The sequence below is a fragment of the Diospyros lotus genome, chromosome 4, assembly GCF_014633365.1.
Source record: "Diospyros lotus cultivar Yz01 chromosome 4, ASM1463336v1, whole genome shotgun sequence".
Classification (NCBI taxonomy): Eukaryota; Viridiplantae; Streptophyta; class Magnoliopsida; order Ericales; family Ebenaceae; genus Diospyros; species Diospyros lotus.
In genome coordinates, this window is record NC_068341.1 from 20,221,914 (window position 1) to 20,240,711 (window position 18,798).

Genomic DNA, 18,798 nt, shown 5'->3' on the forward strand with positions numbered 1-18,798 from the left:
AAGCTACAAAAGATGATCACTAAAGCTGGACGGATAGCACAACTGTACTCTATACAAGTTGTAGTAGTGGAGGAGGATGCTAAGGACAAGGACGGCTAACAGCCAGTTGATTAGACTACTGAATCTCAAGTTTCTAAAAAGGTACATAATTCAGATACCTTGAGCCTACTTTTGATGGATTTTTAGGATTTGTTTGATGAGCCTTATTCTTTGCCACCTCAACGTTCTTTGGACCATTCCATTCATTTGAAGCCCCATTCAGACCCTATTAATATCCGGCCTTACAGATATTCTCCCATTTAAAAATCTAAAATCGAAAACAAGTCAATTCTATGTTGAAAACCTCTATAATTTGTCCAGCCAAAGTCCATATGCCTCTCTTGTACTCCTTGTCAAGAAAAAGGATGGTACATGGAGATTTTGCATCGATTATAGGCAGCTTAACTCTTAACACTGTCAAAAACAAGTTTCCTATATCCTTAATTGAAGATTTGTTGGATGAATTATGTGGTGCCAAAGTCTTTTCCAAGCTGGATCTTAGATCTGGTTATTACCAAATTTGAATGGTACCTGATGACATCCATAAAACCACTTTTAAAACACACCAAGAGCTGAATGAATTCACTGTCATGCCATTTGGTTTGACCAATGCGCTCGGTACTTTTCAAGCTTTAATGAACCGTATTTTCCAACCCTACTCGAGGAAGTTCATCCTTGTTTTTTTCGATGACATCCTCATCTATAGCCTTGACCTTGAACAACATATTCTCCACCTTAAAATTACCTTTGAAGTCCTTAGGTCTCATCAACTGTATGTCAAGTTGTCTAAATGTGTCTTTGCTGAAACTGAAGTGGAGTATTTGGGCCATGTTGTGTTCGAAGATGGAGTGAGGATGGATCCCACTAAGGTGGCTGCCATGGTGGAGTGGTCAAGGCTAACGGCTGTAAAAGAGTTAAGGGGTTTCCTCGGTTTAATTGGGTATTACAGGAAGTTTATTTGACATTATGGGTTAATAAGCAGACCTCTAACCGAGTTACTCAAGAAGGATGCCTTCCAATGGAGCTCTAGAGCTGAAGCTGCTTTTGTAGAACTTAAAAGGGTCATGATTGAGGCACCGGTGCTGGCATTGCCTGACTTTACTAAGGGCTTTATCATGGAGACAAATGCATGTGACAAGGGAATAGGTGTTGTCCTTATGCAAGAAGGGCGGCTATTGGCATTCATTAGCCAGGCTTTAGCTCCAAAACACATAGGCTTGAGTGTTTATGATAAAGAGCTACTTGCGGTATTGGGAGCAGTGGAGAGGTGGCGACATTTTTTGGAGTGGTCACCTTTTGTGATTAAAATAGATCATGAAAGCCTTAAGTTTTTATCATAGCAACAGTTGCATACGCAGTTACAGCTGAAAGGCATCTCAAAACTTATGGGTTTGGACTTTACAATCCAATATCGGAAGGGTAAAGAAAATGTGGTTGCTGATGCATTGTCAAGGAGGGATGAAATGGGCAACTGTCATGCAATTTCTGCCGCCCTTCCTGCGTGGATTCAAGAACTGGTATGAAGCTAGACACCACTGAATGGATTAAAGAGAGTGGCCCAATTAGCAATGCAGCTTGGGAATCCTCAAGGGTATACCTTAAATAATGGGGTGGTTCGTTGCAAAGGCAGATTGGTGGTAGGAGAGGACCAAACACTGAAGGAGCAGATTATGAAGGCCTTACATTGCTCACCAGTTGGGGGACATTCCGGGGTACGGGTCACCTATCAAAGGGTGAAACAACTTTTCTTTTGGTCGAGGCTAAAGAGGGATGTGGTGCAAATGGTGTGGTCTTGTGCAATATGTCAACAGTGTAAACACGAACAAGTTCTTTACCCAGGCCTATTGCAGCCCTTAAAAGTCCTTGAACAAGCGTGAGAGGAGATATTAGTGGACTTTGTGGAGGGCTTACCAAGATCAGAAGGGAAGGATGTGATCTTGGTGATAGTGGACCGACTGACCAAATTCGGCCACTTTATTAGCTTAACTCACCCATTTACAACATTGGAGGCATCTCGGGTATTCCTAGATTCAACGGCCAAGATCCATGGGGTGCCTAAGTCTATCGTGTCTGATAGGGATGCGGTTTTTACCAGTTGTTTTTGGCAGGAATTATTCAAAAAATTTGGGGTAGGATTGCATATGTCAACTACATATCTGTCACGAGACCAGGAACCGTTTGTTTGTTGCTGTTAAATTTTGTGCTAGAATCGAATATTAGCTATATGTACTGCCTTAGTATTTTTATTCTCTTGCATGCATTTACTTTCCAGCTAGGTAGTTTGTTATGGTTTACTTTCCAGCTAGGTAGATTGTTATGACAGAATTTGCCAAGTGTCCAAATGCTAGAATAGGACAAAATAGTTGGTTAGAGGTGGGTGTGATCTGCTGTGGCAGCACCCACGGGCCAAGCTATATAAGCTTATTCTCTCTTCTGTAAAAGACATTCAAGAATTCAATCAAAGATTCTGTTACTCTCTCTCTTATTTCTCTTTCTCCCTTCATTTCTCTTTTATACTTCCCTCTCCATTCTTCTTCCCTGTTCTAGCTCGCTACCTAGATTCACGCTGAATCAGGGAAGCTGCTGAGTGTCACAGCACCGTTGTGACATTTTGGTATCGAAGCACGATTCTGGCAAAGGGGCACAATGGGCGTGAGAGATGGTTGAAGGAACGCGCATGAAGAACGTAGAGTCATAGCTCCAGCAACTCAGCTCGGTAGTGGGAGAATTTTAGGATCGGGTGGACCGACTAGAAGTCAACAACCTAAAAAACCATGATGCGATCATGACAGTTGATCGCTTAAATAGGAAACATGAATTCGGCCTACACATGAAAATAAAACATTTTATTTTTAAAGGAATCATCATTCACACATATTATTCTCTCACTTTTTTTTTTTTTTTTTAAAATTTCAAGTGAACAATCAGAAAAAATAAATAAATAAAAGATTTCCCACCCCCACACTTAAATTAAACATTGTCCTCGATGTTTAAAAACAAGAGAAGAGGAAAAGAAAAACAATACTCCCCTGATTGCGAATTTGAAACATGTGGTTCACGTGCTAAAGGGGGAAGACAATGGTGCACATAGAAAGGCATAGATGTTGAACTTTTTGAAGAACAGTCTTGAATTTGACCCACAACCACCATCCATGAAACCTGCAGATACTAGAGAACACAAGAAACAAAGCAGCACTTGAAAAGAAAAAAAAAATAGCTAAGAAATAAAGAAATCATGAAACTAAAAAGTTATGGAAAAAGGGAAATGGTAGTTCTAATTTTGAGTCCTTAGCTTGACTTGACCACCTTCACTAGGGATTGGAAAGTGTGATTGTGGACATTTGACGATCAATAGGTCCACCAAAATAATGCTTCAACTGTTGTCCATTAACCTTGAAAGTCATATTCGTACCCAAATCTCGGATTTCCATTGCTCCATAAGGAGAAACATTAATAACCTCAAATGGACCTGACCATCTAGACTTCAATTTACCAAGAAAAAGCTTTAACCTAGAATTAAACAATAACACCAATTGGCCAGGTTCAAATTCCCTATTCAATATCTTCTTGTCATGCCACATCTTAGTTTTCTCTTTGTACAATTTGGCATTCTCATATGCATCTAACCTGAATTCATCCATCTCATTTAATTGCAAAAGTCTCTTCTCACATGCAGCTTGCATATCAAAATTTAAATGCTTGATATCCCAATATGCATGGTGTTCAAGTTCAACAGGCAAATGACATGCTTTACCAAATACAAGTTTATAAGTAGACATTCCAATAGGAGATTTGAATGCAGTTCTATAGGCCCATAATGCATCATCAAGCTTTTGAGACAAATTTTTTCTAGAAATTTTGACCTATCTTTTCCAATATTCTTTTAATCTCCCTATTAGAAATTTTGACCTGTCCATTAGTTTGTGGATGATAAGAAGTGGCAACTTTATGGGTAATCCCATATTTGGCAAGCAAAGTATCAAACTGTTTGTTACAGAAGTGTGAACCTCCATAACTGATAATTGTCCTAGGAGTGCCAAACCTAGTAAAGATGTGCTTTTTTAGAAATCTAGTCACCACTCTAGCATCATTCTTAGGCAATGCCATCGCTTCTACCCATTTGGAATCATAGTCCACAACAACCAAGATGTATTTATTTCTAAATGAAGAAACAAATGGTCCCATGAAATCGATAGCCCAAACATCAAAAAGTTCAACTTCAAGCATTATGTTCAGTGGCATCTCATGTTTGCTATATATATTATCTACTCTTTGACCTCTGTTATAATTTTTAACAAAGTTAAAAGGCATTCTTAAAAAGAGTAGGCCAATAAAAGCCCGATTGCAAGACTTTTGTAGCAGTCTTATTCCTTGAAAAATGACCACCATATTCCAAGGCATGACAATGCATCAAAATGTCATTATATTCTTCACTAGGCACACATCTCCTAAGCATTTGGTCATTTCAAATTCTGAACAAGTAAGGTTCATCCCAAATGTAATACTTAACATCGTGCAAGAATTTCTTCTTTTGATAAGCATTCAAATCAGGGGGAAGGATTTTACTTACAATAAAGTTGACAAGCTCAGCATCCCAAGCAATTTGAGGGGCTTGAATAGCTAGTACTTTTTCATCAGGAAACTCTTCTCTAATCTCATCATGTGCTAGCTCATTGTTGCCATGTTTTTCCAATCTACTTAGGTGGTCAGCTATAAGATTCTCAGCACCTTTTTTATCTTTGATTTCCAAGTTGAATTCCTGCAACAACAATAGCCACCTAATAAGTCTTGGCTTGGCATCTTGTTTGGAAAGAAGATACTTGATTGTAGAATGGTCAGTAAAAACAACTTTAGAACTAATCAAGCATGATCTAAATTTGTCAAAGGCAAAAACAATGGCTAGTAACTCTTTCTCTGTCGTAGCATAATTCAATTGAACATCATTAAGAGTTTTACTAGCATAATAGATGGTATGAAACAACTTACCTTTCTATTGACCTAACACTGCACTTATGGCATAATCACTAGCATCACATATAAATTCAAAAGGTAAGTTCCAATTAGGAGTAGAAATAATAGGTGCAGAAGTTATTTTTTCTTTAAGAACTAGAAAGGCATTCATGTATGCAGTATAAAAAACAAATGGCACATCTTTTTCAAGCAAGTTGCACAAGGGTTTATAGATCTTAGAAAAATCTTTGATGAATCTCCTATAGAAACTTGCGTGGCCTATAAAACTTCTTACTCCTTTAACAGACGTAGGAGGCGGTAACTTGGCAATTATGTCAATTTTGGCACGATCAACTTCAATACCTCTTGAAGAAATTTTATGGCCAAATACCACACCCTCTCTAACCATAAAGTGACATTTTTCCCAATTTAGCACAAGGTTAGTGTCTTCACATCTCTGCAAAACAAGTTTTTAGTTAGCCAAACATAAATCAAATGAATCACCAAATACAGAAAAATCATCCATAAACACCTCAATGAACTTTTCAATCATGTCAGAAAATATGGTCATCTTGCATCGTTGGAAAGTAGCAGGTGCATTACATAAACCAAGTGGCATTCGTCTAAAGGCAAAAGTCCCATAAGGGCAAGTAAAAGTGGTATTTTCTTGGTCCTTGGGGGCAATAGCAATTTGATTATAGCCAGAATAACCATCGAGGAAACAATAAAACTCATGACCAACTAATTTAGCCAACATTTGATCAATGAAAGGTAGAGGAAAATGATCTTTCCTTGTGGCCTTATTAAGTTTCCTATAATCCATGCAAACCCTCCAACCGGTTATAGTCCTAGTGAGAATTGATTCATTGTTCTCATTTTGCACTATAGTCATCCCATCCTTCTTAGGAACACATTGAACAGGACTAATCCATGAACTATCAGAAATAGGGTAAATTATGCCATTGTCCAACCATTTAATTATCTCTTTCTTTACCACTTCTTTCATGATAGGGTTTAGTCGTCTTTGTGCATCAACAGTTGGTTTACTATTTTCCCCCAAATTAATCTTATGCATGCAAATTGAAGGGCTAATTCCTTTAATATCAGATAACGTCCAACCTATAGCCTTCCTATGCTCTCTAAGGATCCTAAGCAATTTCTCTACTTGTTCCTCATTCAAATCAACAGATATAATAATAGGAAATGTAGAAGATTTACCTAGAAAGACATACTTGAGATGACAAGGCAAAGGTTACTTACATCCATACATTGCTCATAGGAGGAAGTAGAAAAATCTAAACTTTTACATGACAAAGGATCAATTTTTGTCTTCTTGGCTGGGATTTTTGGTGTAGCATCAAGTAACTTACAGCACTCCTCGATTTCATCATCAAAAGCCTCCAAATTTGTCAAGGCAACTTGGAGCAGATCATCTTCTTTAGGAATGGGGGAAGCAAACATCAAAGTGTCCAACGCATCCTACCTGAAACAATCATCAGCACCATTAGAAAATTTCATAGCTTTAAAGACATTAAATGTTACTTCTTGGTCTTAAACTCTCATGGTAAGTTCTCCTTTTTGAACATCAATCAAAGTTTTGCCTTTAGCTAAGAAGGGTCTTCCAAGGATAATGGGAATATCCTTGTCTTCTTCCATATCTAGAACAAGAAAATCAGCAGGCAAAATCAGTTTTTCAACTTTAATCAAAACATCCTCAGTGACTCCATATGGATACTTAATTGATCTATCAGCTAGTTGTAAGGATACTGTTGTAGGTTTAGCCTCTCCTAATCCTGATCTCTTAAAAATAGAAAAATACATCAAATTGATACTAGCTCCTAAGTTACACAAAGATCGACCTAAATATTGATTACCAATAGTACAAGAGATAGTAAAATTCCTTGGGTCCTTGAGCTTTGGGGGAAGTTTGTTTTGAAGAATAGCACTGCACTCTTCAGTCAAAGTAACTGTCTCGTAGTCTTCAAGCCATCTCTTTCTTGAGAGTATATCCTTCATGAATGTAGCATAACTCGGCATCTGCTCCAATGCGTCTGCAAAAGGAATATTAATATTCAGTTTCTTAAAACCTCAAGAAATTTAGAAAAATTTTGCTCTTGTTTTTGTTTTTGTAAGCACTGAGGAAAGGGAGGAGGTGGGTATTCTGATTTGGGGTCATATTCGATTGAATATTTCTCCTCCTTCCTTTGCCTCCTAGAATTTTCTCCATATGCATCGGATTTAGCCTTATTTTGATTAACTGAAGACACTCCCTGCTCATTCAACTCATCACCCACATCCACAAATTGCTCAAAATCTGACTGGCCTTCCACTAGTTGTTGACCTGTTTCCTTTGGATCCGATTGTGGAGCATATAAGCTGGTCAGCTCATGAGTTTGGTGGCTTGAAATTGCTTTGCATTGTTCTTTGTCCTCTCGTTTCGGGTTTTGCTCAGTGTTGCTCGGTAAGGCACCTTGTGGTAAAAAATTCATGGAATTTGCCAATTGCCCTAATTGGTTCTCTACATTCTTAATGGCAATTTCTTGACTCTGAATTTGTGCAGATTGATTCTAAAAAAGATTTGCAGTCTGCTCCATGAACTTATTCAAAGACTCCTCAACTGATTAACCTTGTCTTGCATTGGATTGTTATGGAATCCCGAAGGACCATTATTCGGCATTTGAATAGGTTATTGAACATTCTAATTGTTGTTCCATGAGAAATTTGGATGATTTCTCCAACTCGGATTATAGAAATTCGAGTTGGGATTATTTTGCTGCCTGGTATAATTGTCAACATATTGTGCAAACTCTGTGTTCAATCCACACCTCTCGCTGAGATGATTTCCTCCACATAAATCACATGATGCCACAGTTTCTTGAGGTATATGAATTCCACTTTGAGCTAACTGCTTAGTCAAAGCATGTACCTGAGTAGTCAAGGTGGATATTGCATCAATTTCATAGACACCTGCAGTCCTTCTTTGAGGAGTCCTATCAGGATTCCACTAATAATTATTTGCAGCCATGTCTTCAAGTAAGGTATAAGCATTATCAAATTACTTATCCATAAGTGCTCCACCTGTGACAGCATCTATGATTGTTCTCTTGTGTCCTAATAAACCATTATAAAAGGTCTGTACTTGCAACTAATCGGAAATACCATGATGTGGACATTGTCGTAGTAGCTCCTTGTACCTCTCCCAAGCCTCATTCAAAGTCTCTGAATCTTGTTGCATGAATGAGGTAATGTCATACCTCACCTTTGCAGGTGGGGAAAATTTTGCCAAAAATTTATGTGCCAAATCAGCCCAAGTAGTAATGGATTCTTGCGGCAATGAACTCAACCAACTCTTAGCCTTATCTCGAAGAGAGAGAGGAAAGAGCCTCAATCTTATTGCATCATCGGACACCCCATTGAACTTGAAAGTGTCACATATCTTTAGAAAATTATTGAGGTGCTGGTTGGGATCATCATTTGGCAAACCTCCAAATTGAATAGATGTTTGAATCATCTGAATTATGGATAGTTTGATCTCAAAATTATTTACCTGCATTGTTGGCCTTTGAATGCTTGAGCTAATCCCATCCACCTTAGGCATAGCATACTCTCTCAATTTTTTCTATTCTTCTTCCTGAGCCATTTGTTCCTTTTCGTCTTCACTTGATGATTCGACTTGATCTAAATGGCTAGACTCACCTCTCCTTACTTTTCTTAAACGAGAAATAGTTCGCTCCATTTCCAAGTTAAGTGGAATAGGTTCAATGCCCTTGGATCTTGTGTTCATGTATTAGCCTATTTCCCTGCACAAGTAAAAAATAAATAAATAAAAAATAAAATAAATAAAAGGTTCAAATTATAATTAATTGCAATTGGTATTAATATTAAAAGGAATAGTAAACACAATTCTTGGCAACGACGCTAAAAACTTGTTCGTGATTTTATATAATCCACGGATAACACGCAAGTATACATGGTCAAGACAAGTAAAGTGATGAATAAGATATTATTCCTATGGAGATTGGTTACTAAGCTTTTAAATACTAAAATTATTCACAACTAACTATATTTGGACAATTGATTAATTAAGGAAATTAATTGATATATGACTAACAATTACCTAAGAATTAAAAATCAATTGGTTAAGACCTAGGGTTTTCTAAATTCACCTAGCAAATCCACTTTATCAAATTACCTCAATTTTTGGTTGATTAGATTACGAATTATGTCAATGGAGCACTCTAATTTATTTGTTAGCCTATGTCTAGGTTTAACAAGTTTATTCAACTAACCTAACTCACTATATGTCTATGTGAATTAGAATTAGAGAACACATTAAGCATAGGTACTCATTATATGAAAATATTCATTAAAAATATAATAAAAAATTGTATATGTAATCAAGTGAATGTTTTCTCCAATTAACACATGCTATTTTGTCCAAAGTCTATTCCTTATTTATCTATGTCTAGCATCATAAGAAATCTCAAATCATGTAATTGGTGATCAAGCAATTACAAACATTAATTTTAGAACAAAATAAACATAGTTAATGTAACAATCACAACAAAAAATTTAGTAACCAATAAAATTTCAATGCATAGGATCCTTTAAAAACCATAGACAATTATTTAGCCACTCATAATGAATAAAATATCTACACAATCATCTAAGAGTTGCTGCATAATTGACATCTTAAACAATTAAAGAACAGAAACAGGAACCCAAAAGAAGAATGAAGGGATCTCCTTGCCTAGATTTGGAAAAGATTTGGGTCACAGTGGATCTGCTGTTGCTCGCCCGCTTCCTGCGCCACTGCACTGCAATTCTCTTCCCGTGCGCTGCTTCAATCTCCTATTACTTCTGTGGGCACTGCTCTCAATTCCCTCAAGTCCCTGCTTGTCGCCAAGCTTCTCCGATTAACCCCCCCCTCCGCGCAACCCCACATATCATTATTATATATACATGCATATACATATGGCTGCCCTACTTCACAGTTCACACATTCACGCCATTATATTTAGTGTAATAATATATAATATATACACAATATAATATATAATATGTAATATATGATATAATAAAATATAATATTTAATATACTATTAATTATATTATAATATTAATTATTTATAATATTTTTTCTTTTTTTATTTTATGCTCAAATCTTCAAATTTATTTCCTTTGCTAGATTCCTACAAAATAGATTAAAATAATGTAAAATCCATATAAACACACATTTTATGTAAGAAAAATAGCACAAGATTAAGATGAAAATTATATAAAAATATGCATACAATTAAGCCCTATCACGTAGGTCAACCTTTGTAGGCTTTTGTTGGGAGATGCAAGGGGAAGAGTTTGAGGTGGATCTTAGGTAGTTAGGCTGCTCAAATCATGAGGTTGTGATGTTGTCCTAGGAGTGGATTATATGAAGCATGTAAGCCCCATATGCTTCGATTTTTATAGAATGGAAGTAATATTTGAGAAGGACGGGAAGAGGATGACTTTTGTGGGCAATAAAGAAGTGGGAGTATGCAAGATGATAACAGGGAAGCGCCTACAGAAAATGATCAAGCAGAAAATGACTCTAGTGCCCCAACTCTTTTCTATACAAGCATTGGAAGAGGGGGAGGAGGAGGACCATATGATGGAAATTGAGCTTATGCTGGTTGTTAGCAGCCCACCTCAGAAGGAATGGGAGGTAAACCAACTTGACCTACTTAATGTACTTTTTGTTGAATATGAGGATCTTTTTAAGGAACTAATAGCCTTACCCCCTCCCAGAACCCACGATCATTCCATTAGCCGAAAGCCAAATTTTGAACCCTTCAATGCTAGAGCATATCAATACCTTCTAGCTTGGAAAATAGAAATAGAAAGAATGGTCAAAGAAATGCTACAATAGTCCCAAATCCAACCCAGCCACAACCCCTTTGCATCCCTGTGTTATTGGTTAAAAAGAAGGATGAATCATAGCGTTTTTGTGTGGATTACCCACCAGCTAAACACCATGACAGTCAAGGATAAATTCCCAATTCCACTCATCAAGGACCTTCTAGATGAATTGAGGAATGCAACTATTTTTTCTAAACTTGACCTATGTGTCGACTATCACCAGATTAGAATGAGCCCAAGAGACATACCAAAGACTGCCTTTCGAATCCACTAAGGCCATTACAAATTTTTGGTAATGCCCTTTGGGCTTACCAACACCCCAGCCACTTGCCGATCCTTGATGAACCAAATCTTTGGGCCATACTTAAGGAATTTTATTCTTGTACTTTTTAATGATATACTAGTGCATAGCTGCACTTTTGACCAACACTTAAACACACCTAAACGCTACCTTTGAGATCCTCAGAGTAAACCAATTGTACATAAAGAGGTCGAAGTGTTCTTTTGCTCAAAGGCAGATGGAGTACCTAGGGTACGTTATCTCAGACCAAGGGATCAGCACAAACCCAAAGAAGGTGGCAGCCATGCAGTCCTGGTGGAGGCCTACCTCCCCTAAGGCCTTGAGAGGATTTTTAGGCTTGACAGGGTACTACAAGAGATTTGTAAGGAACTATGGAGTAATAAGTAGGCCACTAACACAACTATTGAAGGAGGGTTTCATATAGAATCCATAGACTGAGGCAGCCATTGAACAGTTGAGAAAGGACATGAGTGAGGCCCTGGTATTGGGATTACTAGACTTCAACAAGACCTTTCTAGACTTCAACAAGACCTTTGTACTAGAAACGGATGCGTGTGATATAGGGATTGGGGCTATCCTAATGCAGGTGGGTAGCCCTCTAGCATTCCTCATTCAAGCACTAGCCCCTAGGCATGTAGGGCTAAGCATATATGAAAAAGAGTTTGTGGTTGTCCTAATGGTGGTAGACAAGTGGAGGCATTACCTCAAGGGGACTTAATTTGTGATCAAGACATACCACCAAAGTCTAGAGTTCCTGTTGCAATAGAAGCTTCATACTTAACTACAAAAGAAAGGGATGGCTAAGTTGATGGGCCTTGATTGTACCATACAGTACAAGAAAGGAAAAGAGAATGTGGTAGTGGATGCTTTGTCTAGGTGCCAAGAAGGAGAAACAATAGCCATCATTGCATTGGTACCAAGAGGCGGTCTCCATCTATGATTTAGATGAGCAAATCAGGGGATTACTAGAACAATTAGTTTTGGACCCTACCAGCAAGCCAGGGTATACACTAAAGAATGGGGTGATCAGGTATAGAGGAAGGATAGTCATTGGGGACTGCCAGGCTATTAAGAAAAAGATACTCCAAACCCTTCATGAATCTCCATTGAGAGGGCATTCAGGGATTCAAAACACGTATAATAGGGTAACACAATTTTTCTTTTGGCCCAAGTTGAAAGAAGCAGTGATCAAATTTGTGATGGCTTGTGACACCTGTAAGAGGTGCAAGCATGAAACTGTGGCCACACCTGGGTTGTTTCACCCCTTGGCTATTCTAGAGCAAGCGTGGGAGAGTGTGTCAATGGATTTTGTTTAAGGGCTACCTAAATCAGAAGAAAGGGATTGCATACTAGTGGTGGTGGATAGGCTTACGAAGTTTGCACACTTCCTAAGCCTAACTCATCCTTACACCACCCAAGACGTTGCTAGAGTGTTCCTCGACCAGGTTATCAAGTTACATGGGGTTCCAAGAACTATAATTTTTGATTGGGATAAAGTGTTCACTAGTCTCCTGTGGCAAACATTATTGAAGTCTCTTGGGTCAAAGCTAAGCATGTCATTAGCTTATCACCTCAAACTGATGGGTAAACAGAGAAAGTCAATAAGTGTTTGGAGAATTATTTGAGATGCCTATGTTACCAACACCCGAAAGGTTGGCATAAGTGGTTGTCCTTAGCTCAGTGGTGGTATAACTCTAGCCACCACAACTCCATTAGGATGTCACCCTTTGAAGCCTTGTTCGGGTATAAGCCCCCTCTACTACCTGTTACCTAGGAGATTACCAATGTGGTAGCCATGGATGCTCATCTCCAACAAAGACAGGAGGTTCTATAGTAGCTCAAAAGAGATTTGGCCATGGCTTAGAATAGATCGAAGCAACAGGCCGACAAAGGAAGGAGTGAAAGGGAGTTTGCAATAGGAGAAGAGGTTTATCTAAGGCTGAGACCCTCTCATATTAAGACACTGGCTTCAGATCTGATATCCAAGTTAAGTCCAAGGTACTATGGACCTTTTCCCATTGTAACCAAATTCGGTAAGGTGGCGTACAAGCTTCAATTACGGGAGAATTCCCAAATTCATCTGGTGTTCCATGTGTCACTACTGAAGAAATATATGGGAGGCCAAGGGTAAGTCCAAGCCTACCTTTAGGTGTTGGAAGTAGTGAGCCTAAGGCAAAACTAATAGTTGTTTTAGACAAAAGGGTCATTTATAGGCAAGGAGCCCCTATAACCTAGGTGCTGGTGAAATGGTCCCATCTTCATACAAGTAATAACACGTGAGAATACCTCCCGGATCAACTCAAGCAATTCCCTAGGGTAGCCAATCTACTTTGTATTTCTTGAGGACAAAACATTCCTTAAGGGGGGTAATTGTCATGTACGTACTTAAATGAATTGTAGGCGGGAAAATGGGGGGTGGGGGGGGGGGGGTATAAGCTGGGTGCATATGCTTGGCGTGAGGCGGTTATGAGGTTATGAGATTTTGGCGGGAAACGTTCCCACTTGAATTGGTGAGATTAGTATAAATAGGAACCGATCTCACCTGATGAAGGCATGCAATGAAATATTATCCTTTTGGAATTCTCTCTCTCAAATTCTCCTATTCTCTCGTCTCTCAATTCTCTCCTATCCCTACCAATTCTTCTCTAATTCTCTAGAATTCTTGAGGATTCCTTTTCAGATCTCTAAGACCTGACAATAATTTTCCGTGGCCCTTGATTTTACTCATCTGTGAATGTTCCTTTATACATGCACATGTTCCTTTACGTGATATTTCTACAGGTACTTGCTGTCTTCTATTTATGCTTTCAGGTTTGTCACACTCAATACACGTATGAGATCATTATTCTTTACCTAACTGAAACCTATATTACATACTGGGCTACTTCCTCACTGTATTTAAACTGCAACATTTTAGGTTCTTAAAGATGCTCAACTCCACTAAAATGCATGGAAATCCGCACACATTTTTGCATCTGATTTAATTTGCAAATCCTTTAACCAAAAAAAATAAGTATCTAGTAACCAAGGGGTCATTATGTTGAACAATAAATATAGTTGACAGTGTCATAATAATGAATTTGCGTGTTTCTTGCAGGAGACAATATGCCAGCAGTGTGGTGACAAAGGTTTTGAAGATCTTTTTGTTTACTGTGTCAAGTGCCTGAATTTTGCAGTGCATTAGTAAGTCGCTATATTGCATGAATTGTCAAGCTTGCTTTCTCTTTGTTTTCTGTGTATGTGTGTGTTGTATTTTTCTTTTTCTTTTTTTTTTTATTTTCTCCGATGGGAGAGGGGGTGTGTGTGATTACGACTAGCTCTTTAGGAAAGATGAGAACCTCTACAAAATGAGATTAGAAATTAATCATTCAAGTTTATCCAAACGATGAAATAACTTTAAAACTACACAAACAAAATCAACAACAAAATTTGACATGAAAAGGAATGGAATGGCTGAAAACTTCTTACTTGCTGGATGGATTTAGAATTTTGGGTATATTATATTTTTCTGCCTTATTTTTGAACCTCCTCCTAATCTGCTCTCCTTTTGTTTCTATATTTCTTCAGCTACTGTTTGCCTGATATTCCAGAAACATTTGATAAACTTATCAATTGGTTTTGTGATGATTGTGAACTGAAGTCTACAAAGCAATCTCCTCCTGTGAAACCTTGCTCTATCCCATCTATGGAAAGTGATCCTGTTATTTCCAGAAATGTTAAAGCAGTCCATTCTAAAATTAAATCAAAGAAACGGGTTGCTACTTGCTGTGTAGTGGAGACAGAGGAGCATGAATTTTCATGTGATTTGAAGGTGAGTAGTTGCGTGGCCTCTAAGGAGGAGAACAGACATCGATGTAGTCCTGTCCTCCATCCTGAGTCAGATAACAGGATTGCCTTGGCTGATTCTACACAATTAGTTGGTGATCCTGTTCTTTCCGAAAGTGTTAAAGCAGTCCATCCTAAAATTAAATTGAAGAAACAGGATGCTACTTGCGGTGTGGTGGAGACAGAGGAGCAGAGACTTTCATGTCATCTGAAGGTGAGTAGTTGCGTGGCTGCCGAGGAGAAAAGGCATCGATGTAGACCTGTCTGCCAACCTCGGTCAAATAACAAGATTGCCTTGGCTGATTCTACACAGTTAGTTGGTGACTGCCAACCTGGGTCAAATAACAAGATTGCCTCGGCTGATTCTATGGAATTAATTGATGATCCTGTTGTTTCTGAAAGTGTTAAAGCAGTCCATTCTAAAATTAAATCGAAGAAACAGGATGCTACGTGCAGGGGGGTGGAGACAGAGGAGCACAAACTTCCATGTGATTTGAAGGCGAATAGTTGCATGGCCACCGAGGAGGAGAAAAGGCATCGATGTAGCCCTATCTGCCAACCCGAGTCAAATAACAGTCTTGCCTTGGCTGATTCTACAAAATTTGTTGGTGATCCCGCTATTCCCAAAAGCGCTAAAGCAGTCCAGCCTAAAATTAAATCGAAGAAACAGGATGTTACTTGCTGGGTGGTGGAGATGGAGGAGCACAGACTTTCATGTGATTTGAAGGCAAGCAGTTGCGTGGTGAATGGGGCGAAAAGGCATAAATGTAGCCTTGTCTGCCAACCTGACTCAGCTAACAGGCTTGCCTTGGTTGATTCTACAAAATTAGTTGGTGATCCTGTTGTTTCAGAAAGTGTTAAAACAGTCCATCCTAAAATTAAATCAAAGAAACAGGATGGTAGTTGCATGGTGGTGGAGACACAGGAGCACAGACTTTCACATGATCGGAAAGTGAGTAATTGTGTGGCCACCAAGGAGGAGAAAAGGCATCAAAATAGCCCTGTCCTCCAACTGGGGTCAGATAAGAAGATTGCCTTTGCTGATTCTACGAAGTTAGTAGGCAATTATTCTTTAAAATCAAAATTAAATATGAGAAAAGGAGCTACTCAAACAGTAGTCAAAATAGGAAATCAAATGAAAGAAGGTGGCTCTTCCCAGAGGAATGGCGTGGCTGAGCGGGCTCCATTGGCAGGTGGACATAAATTAAAGAGGAAGAAAAAGTATGTTATACATTCAGTTACTGAGACTGAGGAACATAAATATCCAAATCCAACTCAGCAACCTTCCAAGTCACATAAAGAGCCAAGTCAAAGCAAGAGTATCCACTCATGGAGTGATGATCTTGAAAATGATGTGGCACTTGGGAGAAGGAGAACAATGATTCTTGAGGAGGGCTCTGCACTTAGCAAAATGGCCAGGTCAGAGTCAATTAGAATTACTGATTCTCAAACATCCAGTGGTGACTTGTCAATAGGAGCATGCAATTACCAGCCAGCACAACCGGTTGTTGATTCAATTTGGAGGTCAATTTTTTCTTCTTTTTTTTTTTAAGTTTTACACTCAATCACCAATATAAATTGGTGAATCTTGATACTTGGGCTATTAGCTGTAGTATGATTCTATTGTTTTTTCTTGGGTTGACAGGGGCAGTTTTAGTACTAGAAACAAACTTAATGTCTTCTTTGAAGGCATTGCGGGCCATTTGTCGAGCAAAGCATGTCCAATGGTGTGTGAGGCAGCTGGTTTATTACCAGGGTCGCTCCGCTTGGAGATGCTTCCGAAAACTGCTGTGTGGCCAAAGAGTTTCCAGAAATCAGAACCGTGTGATGACAATATTGCGCTATATTTCTTTCCTCTAAATAGAAGGTGTGGTAGCACTATTTTGGTAGACTTCTGTCTTCCTCCACAATTGTTTTATTTTTTTGTTTTTGGTTTTTTTTTATTTTCTTACTCCGTTTCCCAATCCTTGCAAAGTGGGGAACCTCGTGTCTTGAGGACATCCTCTTTTTAATCTTCTTAGTCTCGATGTTTTAGGTACGAAAGTTTTTTCAACTACTTGGTGGATGTCATGATGGAACAAGAACTTGCCATGAGGACCACTGTTAGAAATGCAGAGCTCTTAATTTTCACTTCTAGTGAACTGCCAAGACTCTACCGGAGTGAGTCCAAATCTCTATAAACTTAGGAGCTTCAGCATTTTTCGTACCGAGTTTTAACTAGCAGAATAATTGTTCTGCAGCATTCCAAGGCAGGTATTATCTGTGGGGTGTGTTCAGGGCAAAGCAAGCTTCCTCCTCTCATCCAGTGAATGTTCAGAGGATTACACATCCAAACCCATATGGAGTAGGTGCTGGAGAGCGGAACGTTCAAAGTCCAAGAATTTGGCTGCCAGGAGTCCAGTAGTTGGCAAAAGTAGCAGTGTGTGATCTTGTTCTTGTTGATGCCTTGCGTTCATATGAGAAATAACTGAAATCTTTTCCTCTTTTTCATTGTTATTTGGCCTGAAAATACTGCTATTTTAGGAGTTTCATCATAGGGCAATTTTGGGATGACTGCCCTTGCGCAGTCTCCTGTTCTCGTACCATTAATTATGCAGGAAGAGATAAATCGCAGGTTGGACTTTTGGTTCTTGCGTAGGGGAGGAATCGAACTCATGATTTACCGGACTACACCGGTATATCATTCGTCCTTTTATTTTCCGATGTATGCTCGGGCAATCTTTGTTGCGTTATAGGCATGTTTGTTTCGGCGTTGTAGTGTTAATAGCTGATGATGGTTTTGAAGGGTAAATATGAATGAATTAGCTGATTGGAAGAGCATGGTGTCATGACCTGATTACTCCCTGAAGTAGCCGTGCGGCAATTAGATCAATTTATCTTCCTTTGAATGATTCTAATGACTTACAAGAAGTGACCTTTTGAGCTCCTTCGCTTTTGACGTTCTAACCTTTCATGTTATTCTTGACTCTTGAGTTCCATTTTACCTGACTGTTTTTGTATAAAAAAGTGATGTGGACAGTATTAGAATGCTTTGGAATATAGGAGAAAGTGGGTGCCACACAGAGTTGATGTGGAATTTAGCCCTTACGGCTTGAGGAGCAGTGTAAATCTTCGTTGTGGAGCGAGGATAACGATCTAAGATGATATGGCAGTGGCATTCCCAAATGCTTTTGACCGTATTTTGAAGAAAAGTTGTCCTGTGCAGCTCCCCCTACCCCTAGGTCTTTGGAATAAATCCCTATTGATGACCGCGGATGATGGAAATGATATCCCTTTAGAGGTAGGAGCTTTGTCTTGTTGGCATGCAAGCATCTCTCAGTTGGGGCTAGTAATTGTTGAGTCAGCTTGTTTCCTTAATCTCTAATTAAGTTTTGATGATTAATAAAAATAATATTTTATAAATTATATTAATTAAAATTTTTAATTATTTTTTTTATTAAAATTATATAATATGTTTTTATAATATGTATTAAAATTAATATCCTTATAAAAATTATTTTTAATCAAATCAAAGATATAAAGAAGAAAATTTTTTCTTTTAAATTTAGATCAAGATTCGACTCCGAGCCATGACTAGTCGACTCTTGATGTGCCAGTCAATTCTAACAAAGCCACAATTGATATAGCTAAGAGTTTGTTATTTATAGTTGATTTAGTTGATAGTCTTTCTTGGATAGTCATTCTCACTTGATGGAAGTAGACTCCACTTCAAGTGACAATCGAATATGGTTTTAGGACAATCAAATATGGTTTTAGGACAATTGATTGTCTTAGTCCAACAGTTGGAT

The 18,798-nt window shown here is 38.4% G+C and overlaps 1 protein-coding gene and 1 non-coding gene across 8 annotated transcripts in view; both read left to right on the forward strand.

The window, feature by feature from the left end:
* Positions 1-18,017, forward strand: part of LOC127799540 (uncharacterized) — a 46,809-nt gene extending 28,792 nt beyond the window's left edge. For 2 of the 7 annotated variants that reach the window (XM_052333663.1, XM_052333662.1), the window contains 5 exons: positions 14,283-14,368; positions 14,826-16,534; positions 16,656-16,877; positions 17,046-17,170; positions 17,251-18,016. In XM_052333663.1, the coding sequence (XP_052189623.1) occupies positions 14,871-16,534; positions 16,656-16,877; positions 17,046-17,170; positions 17,251-17,414 (2,175 nt within the window). In that variant the 5' untranslated portion in view covers positions 14,283-14,368; positions 14,826-14,870 and the 3' untranslated portion in view covers positions 17,415-18,016. Of the gene's footprint in view, positions 1-7,285; positions 7,675-14,282; positions 14,369-14,752; positions 16,535-16,655; positions 16,878-17,045; positions 17,171-17,250 lie in introns of those variants that run through there. The other 5 variants (XM_052333665.1, XM_052333661.1, XM_052333659.1 and 2 more) reach the window with 5 other exon arrangements.
* Positions 8,145-8,251, forward strand: LOC127800854 (small nucleolar RNA R71). Its single transcript, XR_008022880.1, has one exon. It is a non-coding gene; the product is annotated as a small nucleolar RNA R71 (small nucleolar RNA).
* Positions 18,018-18,798: the final 781 nt, after the last annotated feature.